The sequence below is a fragment of the Acanthochromis polyacanthus genome, chromosome 20 (assembly GCF_021347895.1).
Source record: "Acanthochromis polyacanthus isolate Apoly-LR-REF ecotype Palm Island chromosome 20, KAUST_Apoly_ChrSc, whole genome shotgun sequence".
In the NCBI taxonomy this organism is placed as follows: domain Eukaryota; kingdom Metazoa; phylum Chordata; class Actinopteri; family Pomacentridae; genus Acanthochromis; species Acanthochromis polyacanthus.
In genome coordinates, this window is record NC_067132.1 from 22,453,079 (window position 1) to 22,479,872 (window position 26,794).

Here is a 26,794-nt window from a genome sequence, read left to right on the forward strand (position 1 = left end):
GCGTGAATGGAATAACCTTAATCAACGAGACTGTGTTGCTCAAAAAAAATGGAAACATTCAAACTTTTCCACTAAGCAGAAAGTGTTCCAAGGCGATATCAAACTATCCAGTGGCCGACATGAGACTCAAACATCATCGGTTATTGCACAAGTGCACACAGTTGCAAAGAAATGACTGAGTTCAAGTAAGAAAGTGAAGACGTCTGAGTTAAAGCAGCTCCTCAAAGCAAACCTCAGCGATCGCTCTCTCCAGTAGCAGAGGAGCTGAACTCCGGGCAGCTGAAGGTGGCGTTGTGTTGTGTACTCCGTAAAGGAAAAACATGCTCCACCAGCTCACTCAGCCGGCTGTATCTGCCAAATATAAAAAAAATTAATACAGCGGTGGAAAAACAATAAAGCATTTGTCTGAGAGAAACAGCTGACGGACGAAAACAATCACGCCACTGATGGGTCGTTACTCACGATGTTTTATTGCCTTTGGCTTGTTCCAGGATCAACTCCCCTTTGGGATTCACTGTGAATATCCGGCACACGGGCACACCCACTTGCTTATAGGCAAAGACATCCTTATATTCAGAGGGAAAAAAGAATGAGGGTGATTTTCCCGAAGTTTCAGAAAAAAATCTAATCTGCAGTGATGAAAGAAACTAAAACATTACACTTACACTCGCTCTGTTTCCAAAGGCGGCGTAGAAAGGATGTGTGTTTGGGAAGAACAAGTTCTTGATGTCTGTGAGGCACTCGATCTTGAACTTCTCAGGCTTCTTTTCTATGACCTCTCTGATGAGAGGATTTCAGAAGGATCAGAGAATTAACCTCCAACCTGCTGGAGTCGCCTGCTTTTCACTGAGCTAATTTGTTGTGACTTTTAAGTCTAGTTGTAGCTTCATGAGCACCAAAAATGCACCATATTATTCAGCTGTTTCCAGTTTTTGTACAGACAGTGTGACAGTTGTTGTGACTGTAATTTTCATCGTGATAAATGACTTCCTTGATGTTTTTGCTTCATCTCCACTGTAATTTTCCCAAAGAGCTGCTTCAGTCAACGCTGCTGCAGAACTTGCTCGATAAACATCCGTTACTTAAATCCCGTGATGAATCTCATGAATCAGATAAAGAGGATTTCTTACCTGTGGAAGGCAGAGAAGAGGCTGCTTGGTGAGAGCATGAGGGGTCCCTGAGGCAGGAGGGTCCCTCTGTCGTTCACCCAGTGCAGATATCCTCGAGTCATGTCAGCCATGCCGATCGCTCGGGCCGAGCAGTACAGGAACTTGTAGCCATTCCTGCAGCGGTCAGGGAGTCTTGGGTTAAATCTTTCACCGTTTTCAGAACAGGTGACATATTGTGATCTGTGAAACTGTTTCTTACTCTTTAACTGAGTGGTAAAGTTTAGCGATTCCCTGGTGAGTCCAGTCTTTACCGAGCTGAGGCAGAATCTGACCAAACACGTCGGATCTGAGGGGAGAAATTAACACGATGAGAGACTTTCCAGCAGGATTACCTGATAAAAATGATACAAGAGGTAATAGAATTTAGGGTGAACCTCATTAAAGCTGGAATGGAAGATTTTTAGATGTAAATGAACATCCAAATGAAGCCACACAATGCTGATTAAGCTCATGTGTTTGGTGTAAATCTCTCTGCAACTTACAGTACACTGGAGTTTAGACACTCATACATTAGCAGCCTGGTGATGTATTTTACATGAACCAGCAATGAGAAGGAACTGAGGATGACAGCAGCAGCAATAACAACAGAGGCAAGAATAATTTCTGATGCTCCAGTCAAAAAAATAAAAAAAATAAAAAGTTCAGCGTGCAGCGGAAGGCTTGCGATCTGAGGAAAGAAAATCCATGCTGAGATGTGCATTATGATGTCAGTGTTTGCTGCCACAAGCGGGCAAAAAGAGTTCCCCAATGCAGGTTTGATTGTACTTTTTCTTCGTAACAACTGCTAGGATGATTAGAATAATTTAATTTCTGCTACACGTTCACATGATGGCTGCCTTGTGCATTCTGTGTCTGTCTGAAGCATCCGTACACAAAAATGCGACACAAATGGCGACAAAAATGGCATATCGCTTTGAAGACAAGCTTAGGCCAAGTTGTAAATGCTGTACATGCATCTGTAGGGTGTGTCATCGCTGCTGCACAGTGGAAGATGTTGGAGAAATAGAGTGGAGATACTGCAGATTTGTTTTATCCACCAGTGAGCCGGCTAAATAATGTTGTCAATCACCGGCCAGCTGGGATCTTAGAATTATTTAGAATCATCTCCAGTGTCACCATATTTGTTGTTTACATCACACAAAAGCAGAAGTTTGATTAAGTCTTGACTTCTCTGGTAGTGGAATCATCTGGTAAACAACTATTTTCACAAAGCAGCCGGGTTTTTTTTGTAAATGTGTGGTTAAAAAGCAAGTATATCTAATATTAGTGTTATTACTGCCTGAAAACAATCATTACTTTAACAGTAGAGGCACTCAAATGATGCATGTTGTTAAAAATAAAAAATAATGTGATTGTTAGCAGTGTTCCATTGCAACATTGAAACTAATGAAACATATTATAGTTAATTTAAAAGAACCATTAAAGCCAGAAGTGCACTTTTATAGTTGTAGTGTTAAAAATTCCACACATCTCGTCTCAATAAACTTTCCTGAGCTTCCACTCGGTGGCAGGTCGATCCATCTGTACAGTGTAAACAAAGAAAGTCGCAGATTCTGGCCAATTAAAACATGTAGCAGGAGTTAAAATGTTAAACAGGAGTAATAAAACTGAACAGTTATGGATCAGCATGCTATCGCTGATACATGACAACTGTGCTGCCAAAATGTTCCAGACGGAGCTCTAGAGTTTCCGGTCTGGGAATAAATAGCCGGTTCTCACAGTTGAAGTTTGGAATGAACTGAACTGAATCTGTGCCAAACAGAAAAGGACAGCTGCATCTACTTCTACACCCTGAGAATTAATACAACATTACAAAGAGGTGTGCACATTTCCCGTACTTGGTGATGGTGCCATCGATGTCAGAGATGATGACTTTGTCGTCCCAGTTCCACAAGTAGATGGTTCCCTCGCAGCGGCACGTTCCCTGGTACTGGGTGGTGATGCTGAAGGTGACGTCGTTCGGTCCGTCCCTCAGCTTCAAGCTGGCCTGGACGAGACGCACAACAATTAGAATCCAATCTATTACAGCATTTTGTTAAGGATGCATGCTGTCACTGGTTGCAGTTAGACTATATCTAAAAAAGTTCAAAATTAAAGAGCAAGGTAGCACTTAGATCAAAATAAAGTATAAAGGAAGCCACATGGTTGTACTGAGAACATACTGGGCTAATTTCACATCAAAATACTCTGAAAATTACAATATTTTATACACCAACTTGCCACTCTGATCTGAGGAGCTGTTGAATATCAGACAGATTCTATATTTCATCTGGGTTTTGATGTACACTACTGTCAAAAAGTCTAAGGTCACTTAGAAATGTTCTTATTTTTGAAAGAAAAACATTTTTTTCAATGAAGATGACATTAAATTAATCAGAAATACAGTGTAGACATTGTTAATGTGGTAATGACTATTCTAGTTGGAAGTTTTTAATGGAATATCTCCATAGGGGTACAGAAGAACATTTCCAGCAACATCACTCCTGTGTTCTAATGCTACATTGTGTTAGCTAATGGTGCTGAAACGCTAACTGATGATTAGAAAACCCTTGTGAAGTTATGCTAGCGCATGGATAAAAGTGTGAAATTGTCTGGGTGACCCCAAACGTTTGAACGGTAGTGTGTATTTTGAAGAAACAGCCTCCAGAGTCCATGGACATCCTCTGTAACATCCATGGAAGACCAGCCTTTTTGAGAAACATCCAGAAGGATCAAAATATCAACTGAATTCAAAATAATGCCCCATCAGATTTAGAAATATAAATAAAATAAAAGCTTGTCTTTCACCGACAGCCATGACAATCCCCAAGATCAACTACTTAGATTTACTTTTCATTTTGCTTTGCACCTCACTGTTACTTTGTTTTCCATTTTGTAACTTGTTCCCGTGTCAGATTTGTATGTATAAGTGTTTGTGTTTTTGTATTGAAGTATTTTTCTCTATCCTATCTTTATGTAATTCATCAAGATGAGATTTCACTACTGTTGGCATCACACAGTTCTCCTTTTTCCAGGCTGTATGGAGTCAGTAAGAGAATATTACTGTTGTTTTATGCACAAAATAAATAACCAGAATAAATTAAACCTCTCCTCCAGCCTCTTTTTGTTCAGGCTGCATAATCAGAAACACAGTGACTCAGATTGAGGAGTCTATTTTTGTCTTTTCCTAATATAATCACAGCCCACTCTTACTATTTGGTCAGACGACAGGCGGAGGGATTTCTTGTAAGAGTGACACGGCGCCGGGCCTTCAGTCTGCACGCGCTCAGTAGGTGTCAGAGCAGGCGCCACGGCGTTCAGCTCTTTAGTCTCATCATCGCTCGACCACTCGGCAGCTTTCTGTCTGTAAGAGAGACAATACAGACCAGAAAACCGTGTCAAGACTGGAGCAAACTGTGCATCCGGCCAGAAGAAAGTTGATTAAAACAGCAGAAATCCATGTCATTCACTGCCACATTTATACAAGATGTTGTGATTTGGAGTCATGTACAGTCAGCAGAGGGCAGCAGACCTCCTCATCTGCTTTTGATTCCTTCTTGTTACACTAAAACTGAAAACATCCTGAATGATTTCCAGCACAGATAATCTCTGAATAAATTCTCCTGTAAGAATTTGTTTGAGGGAGATTTTTAATGAGTCACGAAATGACGGCTGACTAACACGCTAATCCGCCCTCTGTGTGACATGTTTACCCAACACTGCTGTGTCGGTGTGTGTGACTGTTGTGTTGTGAGGAAGCCGGAGCTTTGTTGCTGACTCACTGTGTTTCTGGGGCCTGGTGGAGGGCAGGACTCTCTCTGGTCAGAGACTCCTGTCGCTCCAACTTGGTCTCTGATGATAACTGAGGAGAGGACGAAACATCATCAAACACCACCGTACAGCAAAAGGTCTAATATCAAGGCTCTTTCATAAGAGTCTTTACATAATAATGCAAAACGGTGGCATGTTGCTCCGTCTGTTTGGACTTATTTACAATGCAAAGTCACTCAGACTGAATGGGATTCCCACGCTCACCTTTACAAATGGAAATTAATGTGAAGTTATTTATCACACCTGTTTGACGCTGCTCTTCCTCCAGAACCACCAGCGTCCAGACTTCTTTGGCATTTTCTCCTTCACCCAGGCCTCCTCTGTAGCCTGACATTAAAAGAAGAAAAAAAAAACAGGTTCATGTGTAAACAGGCTCAATGTGCAGATATAAGCAGCTGAATGTAAACACAGACTAGAAGATACCTTTGGCAAGTTCTTCTGGAAAGCTTGCATGCTGAGTATCAGTGGTGCTGCCAGTGTCCAGTTGTAATACCTGGAAAATAGTGGGGTTTTTTAAAGCTATATCATACAAATGTTACAGTTTATAAAGATGTAATGAGAGCGTTATGGAGTAGGAAGACTCACCTGTTAGCAATTCTAACCACCAAGTTTGGATTGTCGATAATCGCTGGATTCTCTGCAAATTCATTGTAGGTGATGATGTGCTCCATGAATTTCTCTGCAAGTAAAGTGACATAAAAGTTTAAACATATGATGAAAACTACAGAAAATAGGACGTCAAGGATTCAAAGCTTTATTTGTCACACACATAAGTAGTGAAATACAAATCAGTTTTACTACTACAGAACCATTTCACAGCATAAGTCAACTCAAAGTTTTATTTTATGGGGAGAAACCCAAAAATTACAAAGATTCCCTTTAGAAAGCTCTTGAGAATAAAAAAACAAAGCCGTGAACAGGAATAAACCTCATCCAGAACCAATTTGGGTGTAAAAGACTGAGGCTTTAAAATGAGTAATAGCTTAGCTTAGGTCATGAGCTGATTAGTAAGATTTAGTGAAACGTTGCTCCCACTCCACCTCTGCTTCCATTAATATGACTGGGCTGGGTTGATTTATTTAGACTCAAAGTTTTCAGTAATAAATACATTTGATGATCAGTTATCAGATCATTAAGTAACAGATTTAGATGAGAGGTTAGACCAGGGGTAGCCAACTTGGTGCCTACGGGCGCCTGGTTCACAGAAACCATGTTCTAATAAAAATAACACTAGTCACCAAGAAATTCTTTATAAAAAATTATAGCTGGTGTTCCTTTTTAATCATAATACTTACATTAATGCAGATTTCAAATTATAAAGTGTAATATATATTTTTTTAAAAACAAAAATGTCTTAGGTGTAAATGAACTATGACCTTGTCCGAAGTCAAAGTTTACTGCGCATGTCAAACCTCCACATCACTGCTGAAGCGGGATGCATTGGGAAGTTGGGTTTTACTCTCAAAACATGACAGAAAAGCGCAAGAGAAAACACTGTTTTTACGATGATTGGGAAGAAGAGTTCTTTTTCACGACAGTGACGGATAAATGTGTGCGTCTCATTTGCGTGGCGACTGTTGCAAAGCGGCACAATGCGGAGAGACACTACTGGACCCGCCACAAAAGCTAATGCTAACTAACCACCTGGTAGCTACTACGGACAGGAAAAGCCTGGGACTTAAACGCACCTTTGACATCTACAACGCGGCAACAAGTTTCTTCATGGATAAAAAAGTACCGTTAGAAAGGCTTGTTTCAGTGATTGTACGATGCAGAGGTGATCCAGACTTCCCAAAATTTCTACATTACCGCTGCATCGTTCACCAGCAGGCCAAATTTGCAAAAGTGACCGGATTTGATCATTTGACGACTCATGTTGTGAAGATCATAAATGGCTCCAAAGCCAAAACAACCCAGGACATTGAAGGTGCTACTGGAGGATCGGTCAGCTGAACATGGTGACCTGTTACTACACACAGAAACCCCGTGGCTCAGCAGGGGACGAGTTTTGCAGCGTTTTTTTGTCACTTTTGGCCGAAATCAAGGAGTTGATGCAGTCCAAAGGGGAAGGCATCTCGCTGCTTGAGGACACTGAGTGGATCCTTGACCTTGCATTTTTAACGGACATCACTGGGAAACTGAACCATCTGAACTGTGAGCTGCAAGTTAGAGGTAAGACTGTCACTGACATAAGCACTGCAATGCCAGGCTTCCCACTAACACACATTTACAGACAAAGAAATGGGTAACAAATGTTGCCATTACACAAAAATGCAAAAAAAATAATTTGTTGAAAACGTTGGTGAAAAATGCTGACGATTGCTACTAATGTAACAGGATTCATTTCAAAATTTGAAAAAGTTGAGTTTTTTCTTGCATAACTGATTGTTTGTACAAACATGGGACAGAGTTCATGAATAGTTCAAAAATGTTTCAAATGTAGCAGTTTGTACAAATGAAGCATGATTTAAAGATGTGACAGTTCATGATTTCCCAAAAATGTTAGAAGTGATCATTTGCACAGAAATGTAACTGGTGTGATTTTGAACAAAATACTGCAAATATGCTGATTCACAGAAAACTGCCAAGAAAGATATTTACAAAAAAAAATGATGTGTGTGTATGTTTCCTATCTTCATTGTTGTGGAAATCATTGTTAATAATTATTGTAGGGAATAATCAGCATAAATGTGATCAGACAGTCTCTTTACATATTATTTTTTTCATTATTGTTATCATTAAAAGATGATGATGCAAGTTTGCTATTAAGAAAGTTTGCATCAAACAAGGTGCTCTTTGTTCTACTCAGCACCCTTGAAGTTGCTCTCAGGTTCAAAAAGGTTGGTGATCCCTCGGTTAGACTAAGAAATTAAAATATTTAAAAGAGCAAAGACTTGAGCTAAAACTGTATAAACGCACACAAAAAGTAAAATGTGCATATACAATAACTGCAGAGGTAAATATGTGATAAATCTCAGTTTTCTCACCTCTAAGATACAAAATATGTTTGCAGTCTGTATGAGAAATGTAGTTTTCATGCTGTATGTGGCTTTTAACTCTCCTGTTACGTCGCAGGTCAAACTGACCCATTTTAAAGTAAAAAAATCTGAATGAAAATAGTCAAGTGTTTTTTTCAACAGGAAACGTCTTCTGCTTGGCTTAATACGTGTAAACAACAATGGTTTTTTCACATATTGAACAGAAGAGGTGTCTTCTGTTAATTTATTCAAAATGTAAAATAAAACTTTTAAGGAAATCAATGTCTGATAAAACTGTTGTATTTTATATGTGCATTATTCAAATCTACATTAAAATATTTGGAACATGCATGTTTTTAAAATGAAAAACAAAGTGAATCATCCTCTTTGAACCATGATCTATGAGGTAAAGTGAGTTTGAAATGGAGTTAACAATGAGATATAAGCAATGATTACTGGGATTTTTTGGTTTCCGGCATTTTTGAACAATTAAAATGCCCCATGTTCCTGAGAAACAAACCTAACAGGAGGGTTAAAGGCTTACTACTGTGCCAACTGTAGTTTCACGTCTCTACCAGAGTTCCTACAGTTTCTAATATCTGATACCAGAGATCGTTTATCACCTTTAGGGATCTCTGAGTTTTCTCCGACGCCTCCGCACAGGGACAGCGTGACGTCAGGCAGGTCGCCGGCAGAGTCGGACAGACACTCGGTGCCGCTGTCGGCTGCAGCGCTGCCCACCGACTGAGGCGACTGGGATCCAGAGCGCCGCCCGCTCTCCACCCAGTGTTTGGGAACCTGCTCAGACTCACTGAAACAGACAGAAAAAAACAGACACTAGAATCACAGATCTGTTAAAGTAGTTGCTGCCATATTTATTTGCTTCAAAAAGCATAAAGATTCCATTTATTTTCACCCATTCTGAGGCTCTGTTTACAGCTAGGGCTGGGTAGCAATATTTATACAGAACTGACTCATCCTAAATTAGGTAATATAACTTCAAACTGAAAGAATTCTGCACCTTTTTGGAAAATACCGAGCAGCTACGTCAGGTTCAAGTACATTCAGGTCTTCCAGGTAAATGTCTTCAGGTCCCTGATGTTGGCTCCTCTTCCTCACACCTAAAAAAAAACAAGAGACACAATTACTTAGAAACTGCTGAGTTCATTTTTTTTCGCTTCCTTTTTTGACTTCTGCTTGTGAATGCATAGCAGCACCAACAGAGACCACATCCTTCCTGTTAGCATTGACATACATTTAGACTGGGTGTTACCTTCACATACAGAAATCCAGAGACGGACTTTCCCACGTCACTTTAGATGCAACACAAGAACAACTGTCATACTTCTTTACTGTCATACTTCCTTACTATATTTCTTGTTATCGGGTGCAATTAAAGCTTTTAAATCTATTCTGCAGTCAGTTGAGATGCTTTTTCTCCTTGTAGATTTATTATTTAATTTTGAATGTGAGGTTTATTGTAATCAGTCTGAGGCAGCTCTTTTCTCCAAAATAAAAGCATTAAGATTCTGTATTTTCACTATTTTCTCATGATTGCGATAATATTGTGCTGAGATATGAGTGGGAATATTTTTTGCCAAATACAGGAGGGCCTTGTAGTAAAGATAAATGAATCCCCATCCCTATCATTTTTGCACAATCCTTAAGACTAGACATCAGCAATCTAGATTAGAAATTGGGGAGCTTTCTACTCCTGTTTTCCGACACTTTTCCTGTAAATTTATTGTCCTGAATGATCATTTTTGTATCCATTTTGTATCAGTGCTCCGCCGAGGCTGTTCATTCACCCGTATGGCATTGTCAGGAATGCAGCATTTGTTTATTAGTTATTGATGATCAGAAATCGCGGCAACATAGAATGTGGTCATTTAATATAGATGTACCTACAAACAAAATGACATTGGGCTGAGCACAGGATTTGTAGTAGAATCACAATCGTGTGATCATCAGCAGACAGCAGATGTAGTGTTCACTTGTTGTCATGGTTACAGTGATGCTGTGTTGCTATCTCACAATGATACAGAAATCTTTAACAAATCCATGAATCCAGACTATAAGCTGCATCACTGTCAAAATCTAATCACTCGGTCCTTGTGTCATTTCTGACCTTTCCTGAAAATTTCATCCAAATCCGTTTGCCTGTTTTTGAGTAATGTTGCTAACAGACAGACGGACAAATGTATGCTGACGGTGACATAACTTTGCTGCATTCCTTGGCAGAGTAATAAATAAGCACACTTTGTTGTAAAGAGCAACGTCCATGACTATGGCAGTGTTAAAGTGATAACAGCAGTGATTCTAAAGTGCATCAAGGTTGACTGTTCTACTTTATGTGTGTAGAGAGTTCAGTGAAATAGTCCAGTGTGAGCGTGTAAGAGTCATTCTTCAGCCTGACTGCCTGTGAGGGAAAACTGTTTATCAGCCCAGTAAAGAACAAAACCTACAGAAACTCTGTGTTCAGAGTGATGTATGAAGGCAGGTACCTCTCCTCTTGTTGGGTGAGTCGGTAGTTTTGGGGGAGCCTCTTGTTTCAGGACCAACAGCTGCCGAGTCTCCAGCCGGGTTACTTCCTCCGCTGACAGCAGAGCCGTTGGCCCTGCAGCTCGGCGGTGAAGACGTCCACCTGGTCTTGTGTACGTTATTTGTGCTGAGTTCTGAGTGAGCTGGATTCGGCTCTGAGGTAAAGCTGCTCGACATTAAACCTGAAAGTGGCGGTTTGGGTTCGGTAATGTTTGTATCGTGTAACGGCGCTTTAGGAGGTTTGATGGTCCGAGGCTCCGGTTTTACAATGCTGCAGACGGGATCTGTTGTTCTCTGTTTTTCTCTTGAGTCTTCCTCCATCGCCTCTGAGCTCAGAATAACCCTGAAGTGTGTGTTCTCTGAGGGGGTGATGGTCAACGTCTTTGGCTCCGATTTGTCCTTTTTGTTGACCTGGAAACAAAATGGCAAAAGTGGGGAAAAAAACATGCATATCTGAGCAATTTTTTTAGATAGGCACAACTTATATAGTGTCTGAGTTAATGAGCCGTACCCTGGTGGATTCTGGGAACTCCCCCCAGGTCCACTGCATGTGGGACTCGGCCCTGAGCATGCTCTCTGTCGGCTTCACCATCAGCTCCGAGTCACTCTTGGGTGACATGGGCTCGGACACGTCCCTGATGCAAACAAAAACAGCCACATGTCCACTGAGTCAGCTCTGCCTGCTCTGATAAAAAAGACTGTCTTCTTATTTCTCAGTGCTGCTATGAACTATGTACACTTCAAAAACTCAAAATCTTACCAAGTCTATTTGTCTTATTTTTTAGTCTAAATATCTCATCTCACTTGATTTAAGATAAATTCACTTAACAAGTGACATTTCAGCAAGATAGAAGGACTGGTTTTAAGACAATGCATCTTAAATATCTTGTTAAGTCAAACAATCTTGAAATGATGTTGTTTTGAGTTGAATTTTACAAGAAAACTCAAAATAAGTTTAACCCTCTTGCTGTCCTGTGGGTCAAAATTGACCCATTTTAAAGTTTGAAATTGTGGGAAAAAAAAGTTTTCGTAGTGAAACTTCTGATGTCCACATTTTCAACATCTTAGGGAAATCTTTGAATTTTTTTGGTGGAAAAAAGGAAACATTTCTTTAGAACATTCACAAAAAAATCAACCAAAATCCAGCAAAATTCACTGGAATTTGGTTGATTTTTTTGTTTAATGTTCTTAGAGAAAATGTTAGGTTTACTGATATCTATGTGATCAATTTAGTTATTTTGGGGATTTTCTGGAAGATTTTTTACTCGTATTTTGAAAATATTTACAAGAATTTTATTGCCAAATTTGGGGGATTTTAAAAAAAAATTTCAGGGAAACTTTTAAACTTATGGGAATTTTCTTCCTGAAGGTTTTGCAAATTTTCAGAAATTATAAGATTTTTTTTGCAGATTTTTGGGTTTTTTTTCAGACAAGGAAACAATATTTTTTGGTGCCTGTAAATGAGGACACCAGGAGGGTTAAGACATCTCAAATTAGGAGGTTACAAGAAAGTGAAAATCTATTTTTGAGTGAAAAACTGCTATTCTTTTTAGCATGTCTGGCTTATTTTAAGACGTTTAAGCTTGACAATCCTGGTACAATATTGTTTAAAATAAGTTTTCCCAGCTAATTTAAGATCTCAAGATTCTAAATATATCTTATTTTAGGAAATTTGACCGAGCCATTTTTCACTTGTTCCATTGGCAGATTTTTTTCACTTATTTCAAGGTAAAAGTTCCTTGAAATAAGTTCTTTTTCTGTGTGTTGAGAGGGGCCTTTTCCAGTTTTAATATTTAAGTGTACAGAGTGAAGGCGCTCACGTCGTGCAGGGAGACCAGTCTCCATCAGAGAAAGGATAACTGTCCCATTCCAGGCCGGTGAGAGGAGAATGCTGCCTGTGGTCCATGTTTTCCTTCATCACCGACAGCGAAGATGTTCTGATGAGAGGAAACCACAACATTTACGATACGGTTGCTTGAACAGCACATCAAAATTAAAAGAAAACTCACCGTCCGTTGTGTGTATTTTGCTCTTCGTCGGAGCTCAGCTCACACAGCTCCAGCTCCCCACATGTCGTTTGCTCCTCCTTGCGAGGCTCAGCTTTGTGTTTCCTCCTGCGTCTCTTCTTCTTCTTGCCGGCCGAGTTGGAGCAGAGCTGGAGGTTTCCGGAGGACGGGTCTTCTGGTCCGAGAGGCTGGCTGGTCTCCACACATCTGGGCTCTCTGCTCCTGAGCAGAGCCTCCTCCGTGGGGATCGGAGAGGTCACCAGATGGGCCGGAACGATCTCCTGGATTAGATGGAAAAATTAGCAAAGAACCACAGGTAATTTCTCTCTACTAGAAGATGAAATTCTCCTCATAACTCACATTATTCTGCTCTGTCTCCTGCACAAAAAAGGCCTCTCCGTTGTCTCCAAGTTTCATGTGGAGCTCCACAGGTTCTCCATTGATCTCTATGTCGATCTGCAGAGTCAAACAACACACTTATGAGGCCACTCTTACACTGCTTATTGAGTACCAGGTCACCATGTTCTCCTCAGATGGCCTCAGGTTTTAACAAGCTCTAATGAGGCTTAAAAGGAAAGTACAATATGTATGTCTCCAGTGCAGCTCATAAATACTATGCCACAGAGTTAAACAGCTTTTCATGGCCTCTATTCAAGATTTACACAAACAGGATTTAACTCAAAGTTTGCAGCCTGGGTGGAATTAGGTTGGTAAATAGGTCAACAACATAAACAGCTACACAGCATGTAGTGATTGCATGATTTATTCCATCTTTAAAATGTCAGGAAGATAAACTAAAATGGAATCGTCTTCAAAGTGCTGACATTTGGGGCCGAGATAAGGTTTTTTTCTGTTTTTTCCTGCTTGGTTTCTCTACAACAAAGAGTAGAAGATGCTTTCCACCCCCACGTGATTTACAAGAATCAGTGAAACCATCTTCTCTGTCGACCACAGACTACTTCCTGCACCGTCTGGCTCTGCTGTACATCTACAACACAGCTAAGACTCTTCTGTAAGGCAGCTTTTTTTTTTCTGAATGGAATGAAGCTTTGCAAGTCAAGAATAAGAGGCTGAACAGAGCTTCAGAATGCGCCTCCCGTCTTCATCCTCATTGACCACTACAGTGTCTATAAATAGAAAGTGGAATCTGCTCCTGTGGGAAGCAGTGAGTGGACTGGACGGATGGTAATGTGCTTGAGATGGAAGGAGAGAGTAGTTATTAAACACTCTGAAATGCTTGGTTCAATCTGCAAACTGTCATATCCCAAAATGAGTAGCGATCGAGATGCATCAAGATTGCGGGAAGAGCAAAACATTAACGATTCGATTATTATTCTCCACTCTGTAAGATGAGCTGCAGTATCCTTTTATCAACCTTTAAACTGCTTTAATTTGATTTTAAACTACTATAAATATTGTTACAAACCATTTTCCTACAATTAAACAGTCACTTTTATGTCAGTTTACCGTTGAGAGGCAGAACCTGGATGTTTAAGCCACATATTCATTAAATTTAGAAAATTATTTAAACTTTTTTTCCATTTGCAGTAACTATCAAATCATTTTCTATTAAATTGAGCATTATAATTATTAATCTAGAATCTATATTAACCATTTAGAAAATATTTGGCCCCATATTTCTACTAGTTATCCATTATTGTCATGCATCTATTACATTTAGCTTTATTTCTATTTTTTTACCCCCATTTCCAGGAGCTATCCTTCCATTTTGTATTATTTTTAGCATTACTATTAATGTAGCATCTATATTAACTACTTAGCCAATATTTAGCACCATATTTCCACTAGTTGTCCGTTACAGTCGGGTAGTGATTTACTAGTTTTGACGAACATTTTCAACCATTTATTTCAACCATTGCTTTAAACTTACGAGACTTACTAGACTTAGACTTCACCTTAATTTTTTGCTACATAGTTTTTATTAGTCAGTCTCTACAATTTCAGACTTTTTCAAATTAGTTTTACCATCCATCCATCCAACATCCATCCATCATCTATCGTCATCCATCTGTCCATCAAACCATCATCCATCCATCCATCATCTGATCCATCCATCCATTCATCATCTGATCCATCCATTCATCATCTGATCCATCCATCCATCCATTCATCCATCCATCATCTGATACATCCATCCATCCATCCATTCATCATCTGATACATCCATCCATCCATTCATCCATCCATCATCTGATACATCCATCCATCCATTCATCATCTGATCCATCCATCCATCCATTCATCCATCCATCATCTGATACATCCATCCATCCATTCATCATCTGATCCATCCATCCATCCATTCATCCATCCATCATCTGATACATCCATCCATCATCTGATACATCCATCCATCCATCCATCATCTGATCCATTCATCCATCCATCCATCCATCCATCCATCCATCATCTGATCCATCCATCCATCATCTGATCCATCCATCATCTGATCCATCCATCCATCCATCCATCCATCATCTCATCCATCCATTCATCCATCCATCATCTGATCCATCCATCCATCATCTGATCCATCCATCATCTGATCCATCCATCCATCCATCATCTCATCCATCCATTCATCCATCCATCATCTGATCCATCCATCCATCCATCCATCATCTCATCCATCCATTCATCCATCCATCATCTGATCCATCCATCCATCATCTGATCCATCCATCCATCCATCCATCCATCCATCCACTCATCCATCCATCCATTCATCCATCCATCCAGGGCGTGCAGTTAGTTGTTACACAATATTCTATACTCATCTGTGAAAACTGACCCTAAAAATTTTGCAGAAACTCACAAACCTAACAGTCATGATAGGACATATTATTTATCATTTACTCTAAGTGTACAAACACTCACCACTTTCTCCCTGGAGCGCAGCACTCCCAGTTTTCCGAAGCGTACGTGGAAAGGGGAGCACTGGAAAGTCCCATCGGGCTGTCGCACCACAACCACGTCGATGCAGCCGGACAGAGTGGCCTGATTGATCCCTTTGTACAGCTCCTTCACTGTCACCAGCACCTGCCCCGCCAGCTGCCCCACGTAGTTCATGGTGTCCACCTGCCAGCAGAAACACGACAAATATAGCATCCACACTGTGTTTCAAAGAACTTCTACTGTCTGAGCTTCGAAATGTGATGCTTTCACCAGCAGAATCAAAGCATGAAATCTTTTTTCCTGTCTTACTAGGCCACCATCCCTGTCGTAAGACTCCTGTTGTTCAGAATAGTCTGCAAAGGAGATGCATGCCGGGTCCCTAAACACAGCGGCTCTGTCCCATTTTCCTCAAAAGAGTCCTGAGCTGATCAAGGCTTAATCAGGGCCTCGACTGCAGCAACCAGCAGAGCAGAGAGGACAGTGAGTTTCTGTCTCCACGGGGAAACAGAACATAATCAATGGGCCAAAACTGACCCAGTTTGAGTTAATGCAGTCAGTTACTGGAGATTTTCGTCACTATATATCATGATGTGTGTGATTTACACTATGAAAGTCTCATTTTGTGTAATCTACGACAGTTCGTGGTCGTGTTCTCGTACTGAAACCAAATATAAAACTAGGACACACTAATATTATGTAAACACATCATCATCATTGTCGTGGCTTGCTAATTTACTGAGAGTTTGGTTTTTTTGTTGAGATTTTTGTAGACACATTTCAGCACAGCAGCTTAGTTATTAAGGTGCCTCAGAGTTCTTATGCAGGTCTGTCTTCACCAACACTGTAAGTAGCCCATAATATAATCTTGTCTAATGTATTTGTGACTCTCACCTCCTCTTGTATAAACCACAGAGCACTTTGCTTTAGGAAGATAATTTTAGTGTCTAGCTTAATGTCAAACCTTTACTGCTGACAGCTTCACTATGAATAATCTCCAAGGTCATGAAACACCATCATCTGTCTGCTCTTTTTTTACAGGAGAATCTGAAGTTAGACATGGTGATAGTCTTCATTTTATACTTTAAATAGTGTTCATGAATTAAATTCCTCATAAATACAAACAGAACAATCAGTCAACAAGCAGCAATTTACAGACCGGTGAATCCGACTTGACAAGAACACAAAATATTCCTACATGAGGTCCGTTTGTTTTCAGTCCAAATGATCCTGCAGTGAGTCAGAGCTCCAATGATCCAAAATGGGTCAATAGTGACCCAGAGATTTTTACTGGAACAGGTTTTACTGGGCTTCTGTGTTTGTGCATAAAGTGCTGACGTCCTCTTTTATTAGATGATAATATGACGGGATGTGAAAGGACTGAAGAGGTGAAATGTTCCTTTTTTAATTTAAATACACATACACCACCGTTCAAAAGTTTGGGGTCATCCAGACAATTTCATGTTTTCCATGAAAACTCACACTTTTATTCATGTGCTAACATAACTGCACAAGGGTTTTCTGATCATCAATTAGCCTTTCAACACCATTAGCTAACACAATGTAGCATTAGAACACAGGAGTGATGGGTGCTGGAAATGTTCCTCTGTACCCCTATGGAGACACTCCATTAGAAATCAGCCATTTCCAGCAAGAATAGTCATTTACCACATTAACAATGTCTAGACTGGACTTCTGATTCATTTAATGCCATCTTCATTAAAAAAAAAAAAAAAGATTTTCTTACAAAAATAAGGACATTTCTGAGTGACTCCAAACTCTTGAACGATTTTTGTGTAAGGCAAGAACTGAAAGTGAGTTCTACAAAACATAACTTTGAGAAAAGGGCAGATAGGTGTATGTGGTCCATTCAAATAACTAAAAGAAATCGATGAAAAGGACAAAAAGGAAAAGTAAAACTAGAAATCCAGACTTGTAAAACTTAAAGCTTGGCTGCATCACATCAATCTACTGAACTGATCTTTGCAGTTTGACCGTAAAAGTAATTATTTCCATCTTGAACATAACATAAATAATGTCATCTAATCATCTGTTGTCCTTATGTGTATATGGCTGCACTTAAAATCTTTACGAGATAACTGATATTAGTGTTATTCTTATCTGACGGCATGTCACCAAATACAAGGTCTAGTAGTATAAATGGAACGTCCAAACAAACTCCTTAATCTTACAAGTCTCCTGCCAGAAAGCAATAATATTGGAAAAGACCAGAATATATGACAGTAATTTGCTCCAGAAAACCCTCAATGTGTCCAGCACTGAGATTTGGCATAATGTCTCTGATAAACTAGACAGATCTGTCTATATTTTTTTGTTGTAGACCCTCATATGTTTTAAGATTGATGTTCCTTCTATTCGTATGCCTCCATGACGACTTACAGTATAATATCGTACATTAATTTCTATTTGCCTTCATTAATTGCTCAATATAGTGGCAGACTTGTAGAAATCTGTACCAAACCATATTGTTTCTCCAGATTCTGACAATGCTTCATGAACCTCTAGTGAAGAAAGGTGCAAAATGCTGTTAAACCTCCTTTAAACCTTGATATCTGAGCTTTTAGGTGTAAAATCTCGATCATATTTACACCATCATCAAAACTTTTACACTTTCTTTTAGCTGTTTTTTGGGTAATTGTCTTATGTCAGATCGTGCCCACTGATTTATTACATTAAGTTGTTTCTCAAAGACTTTTCCCCAATTACAGCTTCTATTAGATATTCCTCAGTTGTTACTAAAAGATACTGCTGTATTAGCCTCTATAACACGCCTTGTTCTAGTTTAATCCATCCAGAATGTAAAGCGACTGCACTGAAAGCTACATCTCATTTCAAAAATGCAAACATAGACAGTCACAGCAGAGTGGTTCATCTCTCACACTGGACTAGAAGAGGGTTAATTCTATAATAATCTTTGTGTTGTACGTGTTCATCACAGCTGTTTGGTCAAAAACACAAATCAAGAGTGACAGATAACATGTTTAGTCACGTCTAAACAGAGACAAACACAAATGGAACAGGTTAAACTTTCTTATCTGTGCTTTTTATAATAAGAACTGTCACTTCAGAAAAAACACCCGAGAACATCACGTAGAGATTATTCAGAGTGCTATTATCTCTGGCAGTGACATCAGTGATGCCTCAACTATTTAAATTCAGACTGAAAACTTCATAGTTTACAAAATACTTTCACTAAATGCCTTTAAAACTCAAGGTCTACTACCTTTATTACCTATTTGTTAAATCTATGTATATAATTCTCATTTTAAGTCATTTTAACATCTGTTTCTCTATACAGCGTCTTGAATCTACCTCCATGTATGAAACATGATTTATAAACTGCCTTGAAAAGGAAATTTTATTACAAATATGTAAAAAAAAACGGCTCCCATTCAGTCTAAATCAGAGCCAGAAACATAGATTTATACATTTATATGGAAACTTCAAGTTTTGAGTGTAAAATTGACCAAATCAATAAAAGAAACCTCCTCTTACCTTTGTGTGAAAAGCCACTACACTTCCATGAAGATGTTGTTATTGAGATTACTGATTAAATCAACCAGCAGTGACTACATGTCCAAACAGATCTGGCTTATCAGAGCTGTTTTCTGTCTCTCTCCAGTACATAAAGTGTCACATTACACTTCTATGTTACATTACTTCAGTATTTACCTGATGCAGGTTGGTGTTTTCTGTCTTTCTGACTGATCTCTGCACCAACACACAAATGAAGAGCCTGTTTTCTGAACTCTAACTTGTTATTTAACTCCAGATTCTACCAAAGCAGGAGGCGGTTTCACTCCTCAGACTTCCCCCTTGTCCTGACTGCACCTTGTTTCATCCCTACTAACGTCAGTAGCGGTCATATAAGTGTCATTATGGGCTGCTCACGTTGCTCAGCACCTGTAATTGCTCCGGGTGGCAAAACACCACTTTCAGTTTGAGCTCAGGATATTTCTCAGATATATTTGTAATTAAAAACATGACATTTGGAGAGAAAGTCTGAGTGTCGTCTGAACTAAAATAACGTAGAAATGTCTCACAGCTTGTATTTAGAACAACACTGAGTGCGTTTAGAGCGACTAAATCTGAGCTGCATTCCAGCTGGATGGACTTTGAGACCATTCAGAGTGGCAGCCGCTGCACCAACTGAACTCTAATAGACCAAATGAACCGCAGATCAAAATTAAAGTCAGCACATTATAATCTGCTGAGAACAGCAGCAGGAGCACATCATGATGTTCTTTTAATTTCTGGACATACAGACTAATCAGATCATTATCAGAGTGTGTTTAAAACTCTTAAAATGTAAAGTAAGGCTGCAAAATTGGAAAAAAAACAACAAAAACAATGTTTACGTCTGTGATAAAGCTTCTTAAGTCATTAGACCTTTAATAAAAAAAACATTCTCACCAACTCATATTGAATCCACCAACAATTAAAGTGTCGATAAACACTGATATCACTATAATATCTACAGCATGATTCATCTATTAGATTATGTTTATCTCACTCATATCACACACTACTAATATAATAAAGGTGGTGTTCTGATGGAGGATAATGACTAGGTCAGAGTTATTAACACCAGATAAGATAGTACATGTGAAATAATTAATCATTTAATGAATAGGCCGACAAAAACAGGGGATTAAAGTGCCACTTTTTGGTTTCTGCCACTCATATTTAAAGATGTGTTGCTTTTTTTTTGTCACATTTCCAGTTAAATCAAAAACATTTGTGTCACAATGGATGTTTTTACCTCTTTTTTTTTGACGTTTCCCCAGACTAAAGAATTTTCAGATTAGAAAATAATCAAAATAATCCTTATTTGTAGCCCCTAGAAATGTAAAGAAACCACAGTATTCCAGCAAGTGGGGCGCCAAAGGCACACCGAAAATAATAGCCTTAATTTTATGTATATTTTTTTGTCTTTTTGGTGCTTAATAAAGTAGATTTACATGTAAAAGCACTGAAATTACCCATGCTATGTAATAATAATAATATATAATGGTGAAAACATAGTCTTTCAACTGTTTGTTTATAATTATCCAATCAGCCACTAATTTAACAAGCAAAATGTTTGTTAAATTACAGAATTAATGCTTCTCTTTAGTTGATTTAGAAACATTTTTATAGTGTAGTTGGAGTAAACGGTTACATCTGTTAGCTAAAACTAAAATGAAAAGGAGTTTTTTGTGAATTAGGCTAAATTTATCTCTGTGTATAAAAGAAAAAGTAAAATATTTTCTTAAAAAATCATAATTATTCAAAGTTCTAGGTTGTAATATTATTTTACATTAGTTGTGTAATTTCAGTCCATTTTTTTGATTTTATTAATATTTTCATGTATTCCAAAAATACAGAAAAACAGATGTAAAGTTAAAAAAAAGTTATAGAATTCCCTAAAATTAGGCTTTTTTTTTGACAATGTATTATAACAAAGCAGCACTACAGAAAGCTTCGCTCTTCAGCTTCACTCCTCAGCGTCTCTCTTTCTACGTATTCAGACTGAACTCAGATCAGCTCCAAACTCACCAGAGTCCAGGAGGCCTTCAGGTGCTCTACAGGGGACTGATCCATGCTACCTGGACAGCATTAAGCCCAGCTGCAACCTCCTCGGCCAGCTCCCTCCTGCTCTGAGCCATTCACTGCAGCTACTATGACCTTTCTAGGAGGGAAAATTACCCCTCAGCCTGAGCTCTAAAACGCTTACATAATCTACCTCAGCTCCAGCCCCCCGTCACCAACCACCGTCCTGAAGGCCTCTAAAAACACAGCGACTCGGGGGAACGCTTTAATCTGGAGGTTGTTTGGTTGAGAAGCAGTTTAATCACTGTAAAGATGTATAAATAGATATAAAATGAAGCAAAGTTAGTGGGATTCATCCTCTGGAAACCATGAAAAAAGTGCACAAAATGTGTAATTTTAGTGGGGGGGGTTTTCTGTATTTTAGGAAAACATGAAAATGTCCATAAAATTATAAAAATGGCCTGAATTTATGTAAGTAATATTAAAAAGCTATAACTCAGAATAACCATAGAAGAAGAAATTAATTTTATGTAAAAATAATTACCTGAAAAGACAAATATATCTTAATCTCACAAATATTTCCTTCATATTTAATATTATTTTAACAAAAATGGATTGAATTTATACAACTAATTTAAAATAACATTAAATTTAGTGAAAAGACTTCTTAAAAATTAATAAAATTTTGAAAAAAATTAAAAATGAGAATAAAAAAACTACATTAAAAAACTAATTCATCATAATTCACAAATATTCCTTTATATTTAATATTAAATTAACAAAAATGGACCAGATTCATTTGACTAATGTAGAATAATGCTTAAAAAAAGTTGTAACTTAGAAAAAACAAATATTTAATTCATATTTAACGTATAAAACTAAATTTAACACTTATAGTTTTGGTTTTAGTGATTTTCTTTCCATGTTTTTGGAAAACATATTAATATCTATCTACTGCGAGTTTATATCTCTATTGTAAAATACTATCAACAACTATAACTTTGAAATCCTATGTTTTTGTAAGAAAATGTATTTATTTTTTACATAAAAAGACAAAATACATATTAATTTCATACATACATCCTTCTTTTATTTCCATTTTTTATTTAATTTAATAGATTAAAGGGTTAAAGACTGGAAATATTCTATAATAAAAACAATTAGTGATAGTTAAAAATAAAAGCATTGGTTCTGTAATATTATATAGATTCGCTTATTAAATGAGAAATATCTTGTATAATTATAGAGATTTTACATTAAAATTGTGGAATTAATGTGTTTCTATCATTATATATCTTAATATTGAATATATAAAAGGTAATTTTATTGTTTTTACACATGTAATATCCTTCATTAAGCATTAAAAATACGATTAAGGCTGTCACCTTCTGGAATATTATTGCTTCTTTTCCTTAAATCATTTAGCTTGTGGAGAGTAAAAAAGAAAAAAACAGTGACTCACATATAGTAGGTCTGTATAAAGTATCACAGCAGTCTGTCAGATGGTTGGTTGGTTATTAGAAGTAGCTTCAACACAACGAGCTCTGTGTTCCTGTCATGTGCTGCAGCAGCGCTTTGTGGACTCAACCCGCACCGTTCATTTAACGGACAAAGCAGAAGAGTCTGGATGAGAGCGTCAGGACGAGCAGCCACGTCTCCGTCTGCATCATCTGCAAACCTCCAAATTTAGTATCTGAGCTTCACTCCCACAGCGTTCAGGCCCACCGTGATGCATTTCATCACAGATAGACGCATGATGGGAGCTGAAGTGTGTGGGCTTGAAATGACTAAATTCATCCAAAATAAACAAGAATCCACTCAGTAAATATCAGAAAACCACACGGATAAATAATAAGTCAACATTAAGGGCAAATGCAGCCTCACTGGATTTGAATTGTAAATATATCCAGACCTTGTATTGTGTGACATATTAGTGCTTTAGTCAAAGAGTCCAAAGCTGGAAATGTTGAACAAAGCGACAAACAATGAGCCGATTATCAAAGCTGGAGCCGCTACTTTTCATGTCACCCCATGAATTATGTAATCGAACGATTGTTTCAGCTTTAAATCCTCAAAAAAAAAAAAAAAAAAAAACGTGCAAAGTCCACCTGCACAAGACGGTTACAAGATCAAGAACAAGTGAGGATCAAAATATAATAAAGGTGGGATTAAAAACTAGGTTAGGATTAGAAGAGTAAAGGAAAGTTAGAGATATTTACAACACATATCACACTAGAGCTGAAATTAGTCAATAAAAACAGAAAATTAAACTGTTATTTTTGTATTTCTGCGTCTCTTATTTGAAAAATTGCTGCTTTTTTCTGTCATATATCAAGATGAACCCAATATATTTGTTCACAATGTACAGGTTTTTTTTTTTTTACTGTTCACAGTCTAAACAATTAAAGTTTAAAGAGTAAATTGAAAATAAAAATTCCTGATGAATCAATAATTTAGCTAATTAGTAGTTGCAGGTCTACACTATAAAAAAAATAAAGTTTTTCAAAAATATAAAAATCAATAAATGAAATAGTAATATTCGGGCACTGTGGCAAGATAAATAAAATAAATAAATGAAAAAGGAATTGATCAAAAATAGATAAATTATCAAAAAATTAATTATCAAAAAATAGTCAAATAATCACAATTTTAAAATAGCAAAAAAGAAATTATTTTCACATGCAAAATGTGTCTTTTGGAATTTAAAAACTGGGAGGGGAAAAAGCTGCAAGATTTTGGGTGCTGCAGTGGCAAAAAAAAAAAAATTTTTAAAAATTAGTAAATAATCAAACAAAAAATAAACTAAATAATCATGATTTGCAACCCTACACTATGATGACATAAAATCAAGGTAAACATTTTAAAAACACGAAAATGAAAGAAAAAAAAATGTAATATTCTCAGGGTAAAAAAATTTATACTGAATTAATAATATTAAAAAATATATATAAAATAAAAAAATCTTTGAAAAAAATCACTTTTAATTCTACAGATTATGTGGACTTTATTGTCTTGTAAATGTTGAATAAATAATATTTACATACATTTGCACTGCCGTTCAAAAGTTTAGGGTCACTTATACATGTCCTTATTTTTGAAAGAAAAGCAGTTTTTTTTTTCAATGAAGATGACATTAAATTAATCATAAATCCAGTCTAGACATTGTTAATATGATAAATGACTATTCTAGCTGGAAACGGCTGGTTTTTAATGGAATATCTCCATAGGGGTACAGAGGAACATTTCCAGCAACCATCACTCCTGTGTTCTAATGCTACACTGTGTTAGCTAATGGTGTTGAAAGGCTCATTGATGATTAGAAAACCCTTGTGTAGTTATGTTAGCACATGAATAAAAGTGTGAGTTTTCATAGAGAACATGAAATTGTCTGGGTGACCCAAGCTTTTGAACAGTAGTGTATGTATATATAAATATGACAGATTGTGTCACTGATCAATAGTTTCAGCTCTAAATCCAACAAAAACAAGTAAAGTTCTGCTCCACTAGATGAACAAAAGCTCAAGAACAAGACGGGAATATAGTTTTGTTTTTAGTTTCCACTATAAGCAAAAAACTGTCGACCTCAACACGTCTGCTTGTGGTGAATTTATACAAGTTTCACAACAAGTGTCTGACGGAGAGAAGAGACCTTTGGACGTGTGCACTTCCATTTTCACTTTTAAACGCTGCTCGGCTTCTTCCTCATTTACAGGAATCAGTTTTTACTGAAGCGACATCTCCTGTTGCACATTATCACTAGAAACTTTGTTCTTTTTTTAAGATACATCATCAAACAGCTGCTGCTTCATGAGACAATCCAGCAGAGCCAGTTGTCACCTTCTTCGACTCTGTATCTGTGGAGTGACAGGACTTTAAGAAGTGTTAATCCTGTTTACAAGATTAGCACTAATCTAGCTTTCCCTGTCTCGGCACGTTTCTCCTGAGCACTACGTCCAACGTGAGCCTACGTCACTGTTGTTTTCATCAGCACTGGGCCAAAGAGTATGCAGGGTCTTTGCAAATTTAATACCAACATGGACAGAAATACTCTTCTGGTCAACTGTGGCACATTTACTGTAGTATTTAATCATGAGCACAGTTCTTTTTCCATATTCCAGAAATGTTTATGCTCATTTTCCAACCTGGTCTGCATTTTACAGCTGTTTTCACCGGAGTAATCTGTATTATTTTTCAATTATCCTCTAAATCTAAAAAGTCTCCAAATTGCTCATTTGCCCAACAAACATTCAAATATCCAACCTGATAGAATTATAGTGACAAAAAGCAGCAAATCCTCACATTTAAGAAGCTAAAACAGTTTGTTTCTGTGACTCAATCAACTACTTCCAGCACTGAAAGCAATCTTATTTAGTATTTTTAAATATATTGTAGTGTTTTCTCTTGATTAGTCTGAATTATTTTTCAATTAACCTCTAAATCAATTGATTAAAAAAAATGTCCTTAAACAGTTTTATTGTCCAACAAACACTCTAATATCCAAGTTTATGGAATAAACAATCATCAGAAACAGAGAAAAGCAGCAAATCCTCACATTTAAGAAGTTAAAGCGGAGTATGAAGATTAGTCAAAATAGCATAGTGACACATTCTCTGTAAGTCAACTAATCAGATCATTTCAGCATTAATTTGCTGATTATCCAACCTGGGCTTCATCTTACAGCTGTTTTCACTGGATTCATCTGGATTATTTTTTCAAATATCCTCTAAATCTATAAAATAAATGGTCTATGAAAGTCTCCAGACCCAAAAGTGATGCCATTAAACTGCTTATTTGTCCTACAAACACTCAAATATCCAACCTGATGTATGAATGTATAGTAACAAAAATCAGCAAATCCTCACATTCAAGAAGCTAAAGTGGAGTATGTTTGTTTCTGTAACTCATTTCAGCACTAAACACAATGTTATTTAGTATTTTTAAATAAATTGAAGCTGTTTTCACTGGATAAATCAGAATTGTTTTACACTTAACCTCTAAATTGGTAAAATAATTGATTAAAAATTTCTTTAAACTGCTTTTTGTCCAACAAACACACTAATATCCAAGGTTATGGGATAAACAATCATAGCAAAACTGAGAAAAGCAGCAAATCTTCCCATTTCAGAAGCTAGGATCTTCAGCTCAACTTAAATCATTCTCAGGAGTAATCAAAACAGCAGTTGATAAATTGTTATTTTAGTATTTTTACATATCTATAATGCATCTGGGGGGGGGGATACACTAAATTAATACAAAATCTGTAAATCATAACCTCAAAATGGACTTAAAGTTACATCTGTAGATTATTTAATGTAAAATAAGTTATTTTTGGACAGTAAATCTCCACTTATACAAGTATCTCCATAATAAATCCTGTGAGGCGTTTAAGGACCAGTTTAAGGTTTCAATCTGACTAAATAGACATTAAAGAGAAACTGTATAATTTAATAAACAGTAACACAAAGTAAATGTCAGGTTTATTCATATTCTAAGCCTCAACCTACCAGCTAGTCGGAGCTTCTCTAAATATCTTCAGAATCAACACTTAAAAAGACGCTCAGACTCAAACAGGAGTCGTGAAGCCTTTAAATGTCTCAGACAGGTTTAAAATAAAAAACCTCCGCAGCCGCTGAATGAGCGACTGTAACGGATATTAACGAGAAATACGAGTCGGTTAGTTTCTCCGGAGCCGTTAAACGCGGGTACGGAGGAGAAGGAGCGGTGAAATCATCCTACCTGCCGGTGTAGAGGCTCGGTGGAGGCTGAACTCTCCGGTCTGAGCGACTCCTGCTGCTGTGAAACCGCAGACCACGTGACCCCCCGG

General features: G+C 37.5%; 1 protein-coding gene across 1 annotated transcript; it reads right to left on the reverse strand.

The window, feature by feature from the left end:
- Positions 1–79: 79 nt before the first annotated feature.
- LOC110952613 (phosphatidate phosphatase LPIN2) lies at positions 80–26,794 on the reverse strand. Its single transcript, XM_022196228.2, is given in 21 exon segments — positions 80–260; positions 263–351; positions 463–566; positions 666–780; positions 1,131–1,283; positions 1,369–1,455; positions 3,008–3,156; positions 4,362–4,512; positions 4,931–5,010; positions 5,223–5,306; positions 5,403–5,472; positions 5,565–5,658; positions 8,581–8,768; positions 8,979–9,078; positions 10,462–10,909; positions 11,010–11,133; positions 12,319–12,435; positions 12,508–12,785; positions 12,865–12,960; positions 15,403–15,603; positions 26,707–26,794. Coding segments are annotated over 20 exon segments (2,853 nt in total). The 5' UTR covers positions 15,595–15,603; positions 26,707–26,794; the 3' UTR covers positions 80–126.